The sequence below is a fragment of the Neltuma alba genome, unplaced genomic scaffold, assembly GCF_004799145.2.
Source record: "Neltuma alba isolate B1F8T4 unplaced genomic scaffold, ASM479914v2 tig00011011_pilon, whole genome shotgun sequence".
NCBI lineage: Eukaryota > Viridiplantae > Streptophyta > Magnoliopsida > Fabales > Fabaceae > Neltuma > Neltuma alba.
In genome coordinates this window covers 217,633-229,707 of record NW_021635764.1, presented here as the reverse complement: position 1 = coordinate 229,707, position 12,075 = coordinate 217,633, and the positions used below count along the sequence as shown (strand labels likewise).

Here is a 12,075-nt window from a genome sequence, read left to right as displayed (position 1 = left end):
GTCCTTTATAATGTAGTCAACCAATGTGTGAATTCTTTTCGGAAAAGATACTCATATTTAATACCCAACAATATCTGAAACAGTTAAAATTTGATTTAATGTCACCTTTTATTTATTCAAAATCATCACTTTCCTATTATTCATCTCAGTACTTAAAATTAATAATTTTGATTTCTTTTATCAAATTGTTAACAACTTTCATACAAAATAACCAAATTACAATCACATTGGAAAACTGAAAAATAGATAAGGTAAGATTACATCAAGTTTAATAAATTATGGGTAAAATTGCACCATTAAAAAGATTAAAATTTTAAGTGCACTTGGGAAAATCAGATTAGGCTACTGGATACGCTTTTATCTTAAAATTAATTCAATATTTTGCTCTTACCCCTGTTAGACAACCACTCTTTTCGAAAGTATTATCACTCTTTTTACAATTTCAAAGGGTTAAAGATAAAAAATATCTAACTATCAAAAAGTTAATAAATAAAAGTTCTAAAATATTTCCAAAATAAGAATTCTAAAAGACTTCTTATTTTTTTAAAAAAAGGATGGTAAGATAAATATGACTCAAGCGAAAAGGCATCAAAGAGTGGCCAACACAATGGTGGCATGGTTGTTAGATTGGAGTAATTGGTCAATGACTGGCACTTTATCAGAGTTGACTCATTTAATTGAATAAAGCAGAACACAAGTTGTTGGCAAAAGAAAAAAAAAAAATTAGAACAACAAGTTGAGATATTTTTCTTCCTTCCCACTAGTATTTTTAGGGGAGATTTTAATTTTAATTTAATTCATAGACTAATATTTTTAGAAAAAAGATAATAAAATATCTTAAAAATTACTAAATGACAAATCAATACGTGCGAATTTCAAAATCTCAAACCTCTTATACTATTTTGAAATTTTCAACTCTTAAGAAATTACACAAATGCCTTCACAATTTTTTTTCATTTTTTATTTTTTAATATTGTCACCTCAGAGTCCTTAACTGGTTTCCGACTGCCAGAGTTCCAACTTGGGCGACCTTACCTGTGTCCGGCTGCCTGAACCTCAGTGACTACTCTATCTTATGTTGACTACTTTTTTTTAAGCTATTAACTACATTTGTATTTAAAACTCTGATGACTACTCTTGTTTTGCTACTAATTATTTTAATATTGCGATTAACTACTTTTATTTTCACAAATTTGGTGTTAGCTATTGACTACTTTAATTTTGCTATTAACCACTTCTGTTTTAAGAATTTAAAAATTGCATTAAGTATTGTTAGAGATCTAGTAATTATTTTTTGTTTAGTTATTTATTATTGTTGTGCCATCACTAGCTATATAAAAGTAATCATTCGAACTTTAAAACAAAAGTAGTCAAATGAAATTAGAGTAGTCAATAACTATATAAAAGTAGTTACTAGGAGTAAAGACAATGTTATCATTTCACAGTATTTTTAAAATTTCAAAATAGTATAAGGAGTTTGATTTGAGATTTTGAAATTCACCGCCCTAATCTGTTTTTTATATTTTTAAAGATATTTTAATTTTTTTTCTCAGTTTTTGATCCAGTAGTGTTATTTATGATGATAACTTTTTTTAGAAAGGGAAAATTCTAAAAGCTTCTTAAAAAAAGGAGAAAAGGGGAAGTGAAGACGCATCAAAAGAAAGAGTGGCCAACATAATGGCGGCATTATTGTTGACTTGTTATCTTTAACACCTAATTGACTCATTCGGAGAAATTAAAAAAATTAATTAAATTAATTATTTGTTATAAATAGGTATTATTTTTTTAAAATATCCTTACTAATTTAGAATTATTGTTTGATGAAACCTTTAACATGTGCAACTATTATAAGGATTACTTTAGAAAAAAGAATAAATATAAATGACAAAATGGATTGAAATCTTATATTTAAGATCAAATTAAAAGTCAAACAAGTTCTTATAATAAAGAACAGAAATAGTATTAATTTTTTGATCTTATTTAGAGAAAAGTTTTTTGGGTCTTGTTTATAAGTTATATGATTAAATTTTTATACGATCATACTATTTTATCATTTATTTATTATAGTATAGTTTTTTGAAAAAAATATATATATTAAATAAAAATAAATTTAGAAAGTTGTTATATTTAAAAAAAAAGTAAATACAATTTAAGATTTTTTTATTTATATAAAATATGTTAAAAATACCTTATAAATACTACTATATGTTTGAGTTGTGATTGAATATTGACGGATATATATATATATATATATATATGAGAAAAAAGTGAATTTGGCCACTTTGGGGTCCCTTTCATGCGAGCGTTCCCTTCATTTTCTTCGTCTTTCGTCACTGCTTACCACATCCGTTTTTTTCTTTTTTGGGGTTGTTGATGAAATCCGTTTTTTTTTATTCTAACCCCAAATCCCTCATTAATTATAATATTCAACTTTACTTTTCTAGCCATTTATATGTCCCAACAGTATGATTTCAATGCATCTGCTTAGGATAATCAACGTTACAAAATATAATTTCCTTTATACTTTTTCAATTCTTAATATAAAACCTATTTAACTAATTTAATTAGATTAAAAAAATTAAGTAAATTAGTTAATTATAAGAAATATGATATGTTTTTCTAAAATGCTATAATCATTTTTTTGAATATCTTCCTTCCCTTTTCTACTTGATTATGGTTGAGGGAGTATCTATAAGGATAATTTTAGAAAAATTGATAAATATAAGAAATAGGTCTTATATTTAGAATCAAAATCAACTCAACAATTAGATCCTATATTAAGGATCAGAGGAGTATCATATAAGCCCAACCAAATATCTAAATTAAGGCCGAAAAACCAAATGTCTAAATTACTTTTTACATTAGTATTATATATAATTCCCTTCAATGTAATCAAACCAATTGAAATTAAGAGAATATAGTTAAATTATCAAGATAACCTAAAAGGAAATAAGTTTTGATATTTATCCTTTGTTTAAAAGCATGTATTGAAAAAATCTAAAAATTTATAAATGAGAGTATTGTAGACTCTATCTTGTTATGTAAAGTAACTAATATATTAAACGGTAAAATTGCCATAAAAAGCAGCTAATATATAAGATAAAAGATAATATTTTATCTATTTTACCGTCAAATAATCCCTATAATCATTATATATGTTAAGAAGTTATTATCGATGATTAATTCAAACACACATAATTAATAAGAGCATTTTAAAAAAGATAACATTTATTTACTACAAATAATAACTTAATTAACTTCTTTAATTTATTTAAATTAGTTAACTAAGTCTTATATTAAAAATTACTCTTCTGGTCCTATTTATAAATTACTTCTAGCATGTTTTATATAGATTAAGAAAAACTTAAACTTCATTAACTCTAATTTAAAATTCAATAACTTTCCAACTTTATTCCTATTTAATATATATTATACCTCATATAAATAAAATTAACACAATAATAAATGAAGGGTAAAATTATATATATATAAAAATTTATTTCAATTTTCTATAAATAGGATCAAAAAATATTTTTTTTATTGTTTTATAAATAGGATCAGAGGACTAAAGTAGCAGTTACTTGCGCATCATCATGGGGCAAATTTTGTAAACAAGGGTCTGCTCTTGTCTTTTTCGTCAAAAGAGATTAGTCTCAAATAATATTGGTAAAATATACTTCTTGTCAATAAAAGCAAATAATCATTAATTTTGTTTTCACTTTCAGTTTCGGGTCCCCACTTCACTCTTTTAAGTTTTACCACTATAAAACACCCATTCTTTTAAGTTTTACCGCTACAACCCACTTCACTCTTTTAAGTTTTACCACTACAAAACACTCATTCTTGGAAGTTTTACAGCTACAAACCGCGCATTCATTACCACCGCAAAACTGATTTTATTTTATTTTTAAATTTGAGCCATAAATTCATGTTTGCAATTGACAATGATACTACTTTAATTCTTAATATAAGACCTAATTAGTTAATCTAGATATAAATTAGGTGAATTAATAGGAAGAAAAATAATAAATATAAATACTTTAAAATAATTTTTTTAATTTTTTAATATCTCTAAATTAATTAACTAGATTTTATATTAAGAATTGGAACATGAAGGTGGTATTTATTTATTATACACCCTCCAATAGGCACGCACGCTACATAAATATCCAATTTATATGTAACAATGTAAATCAAGAAGTCATTTAAAATTAATTAAAAATATAAATATATAAAACTATTCTATTTTTTTTTAAATATACTCTTGTTTATGAAGAGGGGGAGAAAGAATAAGTAACAAAAATATTTAAAAGAGAATTTACCAAAAGAGAGAGAATAAAATATATATTTTTTAAGGCGTCATAATTAGTGTAAAGACATATAATCAATAACAGGTAAGGAGACATTTAGATGGAATCAAATTATAGTTCAGAAAATAGATTTTGAAAAAATAAATGTTGTGAATGGATTTTGAAAGAATGAATTTTGGAAAAAAATGATTTTGATGAAGTAAGAATGTTTGCATGTTTGTTATCAGAATCTTTTTTTTATACGCAAATTACTAAAAAGAACATAATATGATAATTATATAAAAAATAGATTTTAATTTATATTTTTGTTTGAAATAATAAATTTATAAATAATAAATGATAATATGAAAAATATAATTAATTTATATTATCTTATGTCCTTGGTATAAGAACTAATTGGGTATTCAATTTGATTTTGAATATAAGACATCAATTTACCTTGTCTCACTCGTTTATCCTTTTTTTTAAAGTAGTTATCATGTTAATTTGTAACGTTAAATGTTCCATCAAATAGTAGTCCAAATGTATATCATTAACAAATATTTTAGACAATACAACACCAATTTATTATAAATGAATAATTTAACTAATTTTTTTAATATTGATAAATTAGGTATCTAACTTTTTTATTAAGAATCAAAGTAGTAATTGATATCTGTATATATTTTTATATCCCAAATCATGATTTTATACCTTCAAAAGCAAACAAAATTCACCTTATAAAAAACCATGGTTTCACATATAAAACCATGGTTTCAAATTAAAAGTGATTTTGTAAAAAATTATGGTGTTTGGTTACTTTTATTCAAGCCATGATTTCAAATTCAAAAGTGATTTTGAGAAAACATAGTGTTTGGACAGTTTTTTTTCTCCAAACCATGATTTGAAGAAGTATCCAAACACCTCTTAAGACTAAGGAAGTGAATTAATTTTTTTGACAAATAAAAAGTATAATTTATAAAAAAATCAATTTTATTTTAAAAATTATAATTTATATATAGGATCAGAGAAAGTGAGGTTATGCAAGAAACAAACCAAACTAGATCAAAGCCTGACTCAAAGTTTAGTCTATTTTTTGGAATGAGTTGAGCTTGGCAACAAATGATCCGGTTTGGTCGAGTGGGAACATGAGGCCAAATTGGACTAAATTTGGACCATCGTAATGCTTGGATTAATCGAGGTAGTCTAAAATCTCAATTTTTTTTCTATGAGAAGTAAGATTTTAACCTGATAAACATAATTAAAATAATAAAAATACCTATAATCATGTAAAGCTCATCCAAAAACATTAAAACATAATTATAAATCCATAAGAATCCCTATCAACAATAAAAAGCAATATCCAAATTACAAAATATTTTTAAAAAATTCATTGAGGTCTTAGACTACCTGGACTAGTCTAAGCAGTACGGTGGCCATCCGAAAACATTAAAACTTAATTATAAATTCATAAAAATCTCTAACAACAATAAAAATCAACATCTAAATTACAAAAAATTTTAAAAACCACACTTGAACTAGATCAAACCAAACCAAGTGATCATCACTTGGTCTTGAACCCGGTTAAGGTTGACCAGCCAGTTTGGTCCGATCTAGTATGATTTTATTGTATGACTTATTTGAATTGGACCGACTGAACCAGATCACTGAGTTTTTATACATTTAGGAGAAAGTATTTCGTTAGGATAAGAATTTTACTGGACATCAACAAAACAAATTTGAAAAATTCCTTCGGTTTAATTTCATCGTTTTCTTGTTAATGTCGTCAATAGCTTGCCATGTATAACTTCTGTGGTGTGTTCTTTATCATATCAATACGGAATTAAGGATAAAGAAAGGCAGTTTTGTCCAAAGAAAAAATTCACAATGTTTAAGCCTCAATATACACGTATTTGCTTGAAATTGCCGACACAAAAATGATATAAAAGCTGAAAATTAATTGAGTTAATTAGCATATAAGTCACAAAGTTTTAAATGAAGAAGCTGTTAGTTTTTTTTTTTAAATTTAATCACTTAAAAGAATTTCATTATAGGAAAAAAGAAATAGGCCACTGATCAAAATGAAGTTTATGGTTTGTATGCTGCTTAAATGACTACACCATATAATGCCTACTAATTTCACCATAGTTATTTTTAAGTTTTCAATATCTTTATTAGTATTATCTAATTGTTACCCATTTTAGGTTCTTTAAAATTTATGTTTTTCCTCGAAACTAAATCTTGATTCAGCCCTTTGTTTTAGCTCTTAATATGATTCTTTTCTATTCACAGTATTTTATGTGTATATATGCAACTTTGTTTTATATACTTCCTCTTATCTTTTTTAGTTAAAGGTTGGATATAATTGGCAAAAAAAAAAAAAAAGTTAAGGGTTGGATGTGATCCTAAATATCATGTCTCAATTCATTTTATTTACCATTTTAAAACTAGTTTATCTAACTTATAAACTAATATGTAATTTCTAATATCATACGGAAATATTTCAGAAAGATCAAGCCAAATTTATTATAATTAGTTAATTTATATATCTCTTCTAATATACTCAAATTACTTAATTAATTAGTTTTATATTAAGGACAAAAAGATAATATTTATTATCTAAGTAATGCACATGTTTCCCTACTGATGGGATATAATATAGCAGTATCCTTCTTTTTAAGAAGAATCAAACCCCAAAAGTATTTCAAAGCATTATGAATTTATAAAACCGAGATCAAAAGAGCAAAGTAGAAAAAAAAATGCACACAAAATATATTTAATCAAAACCATGAAAAGAAATAAAAGCAAGTAATCAATTAAAAGATCAAAATAATAATTAAATAGTAATACATATATGCATGTGTCACAAATTTATAGAAAATTGCATTATTTATATTTGATAAACCATATATTTAATCAAAAGTAAAAAATTATTCATAACTCATAATATTATGTGTTTGCATCTTACTATTCATATGGAAATCTTGATTAATTTGTAAATATCTCTAAAATGTTAAAGTGCAAATTCGCTGCAAAAATTTTCACTTGGATGCACTATCATGCTAGAAGTTTCTAAATCATAATAATTTCACCTTGACCATTATCCAAGTTAAATTTGACTGTTAGTTAACCAAATATGCTAAGTTAGTAGATTCATTGGTCATCTACGTAATTTTTGTTAAAGTATAAATTTGTCTAAAAATTTTTCACTTAAAAGTATTAGTATTTGGAATTTTTTTCCCCTAGGGTTTGATGTCTCCACCGGAAGTTTCCTTATTTATGAATTTGACATGAGAAAAAACGAATTGGATGACATGTGAACAAGCCCGCTCAACATATTTCACCAACCAATGGCCAAGTTTAACCTGGACAATAGACAGAGCAACAATGCTATGATTTGAAAATTTTCAGAATAATATTAAACCTAAACAAACTTCTCAGTACTCAATATTTATAAGTAAAAGCTTTCAGGATAGATTTTTACTTTAACCCAAAAAAAGGATGTGGATAACACGTGAACCTACTAATTACAGTATATTTAGTTAACTAATAATTAAACCTAATGTGAATAATAATTGAGCAAAATTGCTATGATTTAAAAATTTCTGGAACGATATTGAATCCACAAAATTTTTTAGATATCCAATAATGTTGAATAAAAACTTTCAAAATAAATTTGTATTTTAGCTCTATAAGTATTCTTTAAATAGAGAGATGTTTTGATCTTGATGAGTCTAATGTGAATTTTTTAAAACCAAATATTTAATCAAAACATGGAAAGAAAATGACCTTAGGTCAATGGACACGGAACCACGTGTAAGTAGGACAAGTTGTGTTAGTGCATGAACATGAAAAGCAACAAATCACCAAAGACGTAGCTTCTCGGAACATAAATGCTTCTTCCCTCCACCAGTTCTTTCTCCCCCATAACATTGCCGCCTTTTGCCACTTATGTAGGCTCCATTTTACTTTCTTTCTTTTCCTCTGTTTTTTTATTTAAAAAAATGGTCCTCGCTCGTTTTTTAACAGGATATTTGGATATTCTCAGAAGTATTTTTTAAAAATATTTTTTTCATAAATCAAGATAAATTTCTTTACATATTTACTTTGTCCTCTTCTAATCCTTAATATGAGACTTAATTGTTGAGTTAATTTTGGTCATAAATATAAGACTATTTCTCATATTTATTAGTTTTTCCTAAATTATTCTTATGGATATTCCCTCATCCATAGTCAAGTAGAAAAAGGATGGAGGATATTAAGAAAGATGATTATAGTGTTTTAGGAAAAACATGTCATATTTCTTATAATTAACTAACGTGCTTAACTTTCTTAATCTAATCAAATTAGTTAGATATGTTTTATATTAAAGACCAGAGGAATATATTGTAAAATTATGGTCTGATTTCTATCTAAATATCCCATATAATATTTTTCCATTATGTTCATATGATAATTTATAATTATTACGAATAAGGATTCCAAATTTTCATTTTTGCATCTCCATCCCCGATTCCCAAACAACCTAAGAATGAAGCCAAAGAGTGTGGGACCCTTCTTCTGATATCCAATCAGAACTCCAACCTCTTGTCTCTTTCTTCTCTCAATCCTTCCATTTTTAATTCATCTCTGCCCAAAAAATTCATTCATTCTAATCAATACCCTCACCTATGGCTCCCATTGATTCATCCCCCAGCCCAGCTCATAAGACAATGATCCCACTTTTCTTTTGATAGAAAGAATCTAGATAAAAGTAGTTTTAATTTTTATTACCTACTTAAAAAAATCTTTTTTTTTACTTAATCCAATCACCATTAATTGACCCCTATTCAATTTCATGATGGGTAGTGAAATCAGATAATTTTTTTAAATAAAATATATTCTCCAAAATTGACCAAGAAAATACACAGTGGTGGGGTTGACCAGTGGGTTTTTAACTTTTACTGTGTTGGACAAAGAAAGAAAGGAACGATCTTGGTCACACAAGCTGCTTATTTAAGCATTCAGTTCAGCTTCTCGGGTTTTTTCCTTTCTCATTCTTCATTTTGTTAATTTGTTTTGTGTTCTTGTGTTAATCTGTTAGAGTGCAGAAATAAATCGCCGCTCATCTATTCAGCTTTGGATTTGTAAGTTTATCTATCTTTAATTAGTTCTCAGGAATCTGGATTTTTATATGCTGATTCTAGGGTTAGTAGTCTAGAAGGCTTGCCTCATCTTCTCCCTCCTCCTCCTCCTTCTTCATGCTTCTGAGCATCTTGTTGAGGTGAACATTGAATCGATTGATTGGTGGGGTTTGTCTAAATTGATTTCCGGCCACATCTAATTTAAATAGATAAAGAAATTTAGGGTAATTACTTATTAAAAGGGGTGAAAATATTATAGACAACAGATTCGATTGATTTTATGCCATTTGAAAGAGAATTGAAACTCTAGATCTCTTGAAATGAGAATGGCTTGTACAGTTTCCTGTTGACTGACTGGTTGGTTTTCGCTTGTTTGGTGATGGGATAATTGCTCAAAGTGAAGAAAGAAATATTGAAAACCCTTGCAGTTCAATCTGAAAGTGAAACTGAAAAGTCTATACTTCTAATCTTGGGAGACCTGGGTGAAGCTATTTCTCTGAAGTGAATATTCAGTTTTCTACCAACTAGTGCTTTGATATGTCAGAGACTTTTGCTTCATGAACTCGATGTCATTAATGATTCTTGATAACTATTGTTTTGATGAAGGTTTTGTTGCATGGATTTCTATTTTATTTTTATAGCTTGTATTTTTTTTTTTTGGGCTTGTGCAGATTATATTTGATGTTCATGGCTATTTCCTAATTTGTTGTAGATTTGATTTGGCAGTAATCGGATACCTGAGGTGCAGATTTTATACTGGATCTGAGGCGAGCCTTTGTGCTAACACCTGGTCAACGTCCTCTTCCCTAATCTCCCCTCAGAATCAAATGCAGGCAAAAGTTTCCTCTAATCCACCCTCTCTTCCAGATTTCACTTTGCAGCATAATTGTCAACAGAGGTGGGAAGATCCCTCTATGTCAGATTACAGTATCCGGATGGAAGCCCTGTTTAAAGAATTCAACCAAGCCTGTGGAGCCCAGTTTTTGCTTCCGCGTGATTCCAGCAATGAGATCAAGATCCCTAATCAAGAAAGTTGTCAGATTGGCGACACATCACGAACCGGTAAACTCCAAGATTGGGATCCTACCATAATGTTGGAAAATCTTTCTTTCCTGGAAGATAAGATTCATCAGCTCCAGGGTTTGGTGCATTTGATTGTTGATCAGAAAGGTCAACAATTTGGACAACCTGATGAACTTATAAGTCAAGAGAAGCAGCTTGTCACTGCAAATCTGACATCAATTATTGTTCAATTGATCTCTACAGCTGGAAGTCTTCTTCCTTCTGTCAGGCTTAATTCAAATGCCAGTTCATCTGCCGGACAGCATGGCCAGATTCCTGGTGTTACTTTTCCTTCTGCATTGGATCTTAGTAGTAGTATCCCACCACAACATAATATCAGAGACAAAAGACCTGAACAGTCCAACCAGGCTGATCCTACAAATATGTGTGAAATGGAGCAAAACCACGTGGAAGAACATGAATCAAAAGATGAAGAGGATGTGGAGGAAGGCGAGAACCTTCCGCCGGGTTCCTTTGAGATTTTACAGCTAGAAAAAGAAGAAATCCTTGCTCCTCATACACATTTCTGTACAATATGTGGAAAGGGATTCAAGAGAGATGCAAATCTTCGGATGCATATGAGAGGCCATGGTGATGAGTATAAAACCCCGGAAGCGCTAGCAAAACCTAACAAAGAATCTGTGTCTGAACCAAAGCTCATAAAGAGATATTCCTGTCCCTACCGTGGCTGCAAGCGTAATAAGGATCACAAAAAGTTTCAACCTCTAAAGACTATTTTATGTGTGAAAAACCATTACAAGAGAAGTCACTGTGACAAGAGTTACATTTGCAGCAGGTGCCACACCAAGAAATTTTCGGTCATGGCAGACCTTAAAACTCATGAAAAGCACTGTGGTAAGGATAAATGGCTATGTTCATGTGGCACAACATTCTCAAGGAAAGACAAGCTTTTTGGGCACATTGCTCTGTTTCAAGGCCATACACCAGCAATACCCTTGGATGAATCAAAAGCACCAGCTGGGCTAGCTGACATGGAAATCAAGGAGAACAATAATAATAATAACGGAGGAAGCATTAACTTGAGCTTTGGATCAAATGCTTCTTGTGAAAATGGAATTCAAAACATTATGGATGTGAAAGGTATTGCTGATGATCCTATCAGTTACCTCTCATCATTGAACTTTGAAACCTGTAACTTCGGTGAATTCAATGATTTTCCTCGACCCCCGTTTGACGACGCCGAAGGCTCATTTCCTTTTCTCATGTCCGAATCCTTCAATTATTCTCCTAAATCTGGGGGAGCAGCAGGTTCTGACAATCTGGTGTGAATCTTGTGATAATTTATGATGATGATGATAATGATGCTCTAGTTTTAGATCGTGAAGGGATTACTTTACTGATTTCATTGAAATTTGTAAAGCATAGTAATCTCATGTACTTGCAATTCCATATATAGACAGATATTTCCTTAAAGTTTATATTCTTTATTCAAACCGAAACTACAATGTATAGTCACTGTGTTAGCCAAAGGAAACCGGCATTTTTCCATGAAAAACAGCCTACGATTGTGTATACAAGCAGCTTTATTCTACTACATGGGGTTGGTTGCACAGATCGCATGATATTATTGTGTTCTAACA

The 12,075-nt window shown here is 28.8% G+C and overlaps 1 protein-coding gene across 2 annotated transcripts; it reads left to right on the top strand.

Moving 5' to 3' along the window:
• The first annotated feature begins 9,151 nt into the window (after positions 1-9,151).
• On the top strand, positions 9,152-11,934 carry LOC114760671 (protein SENSITIVE TO PROTON RHIZOTOXICITY 1). 2 transcript variants are annotated; one of them, XM_028949955.1, is made up of 2 exons: positions 9,152-9,415; positions 10,139-11,934. In XM_028949955.1, exon 2 carries the CDS (start codon positions 10,240-10,242, stop codon positions 11,761-11,763), a length of 1,524 nt encoding a protein of 507 aa, XP_028805788.1. In that variant the 5' UTR covers positions 9,152-9,415; positions 10,139-10,239; the 3' UTR covers positions 11,764-11,934. The 2 variants fall into 2 exon arrangements, with proteins under 2 accessions (XP_028805788.1, XP_028805789.1); XM_028949956.1 differs by having other exon boundaries at positions 9,342-9,415; positions 10,125-11,934.
• Positions 11,935-12,075: the final 141 nt, after the last annotated feature.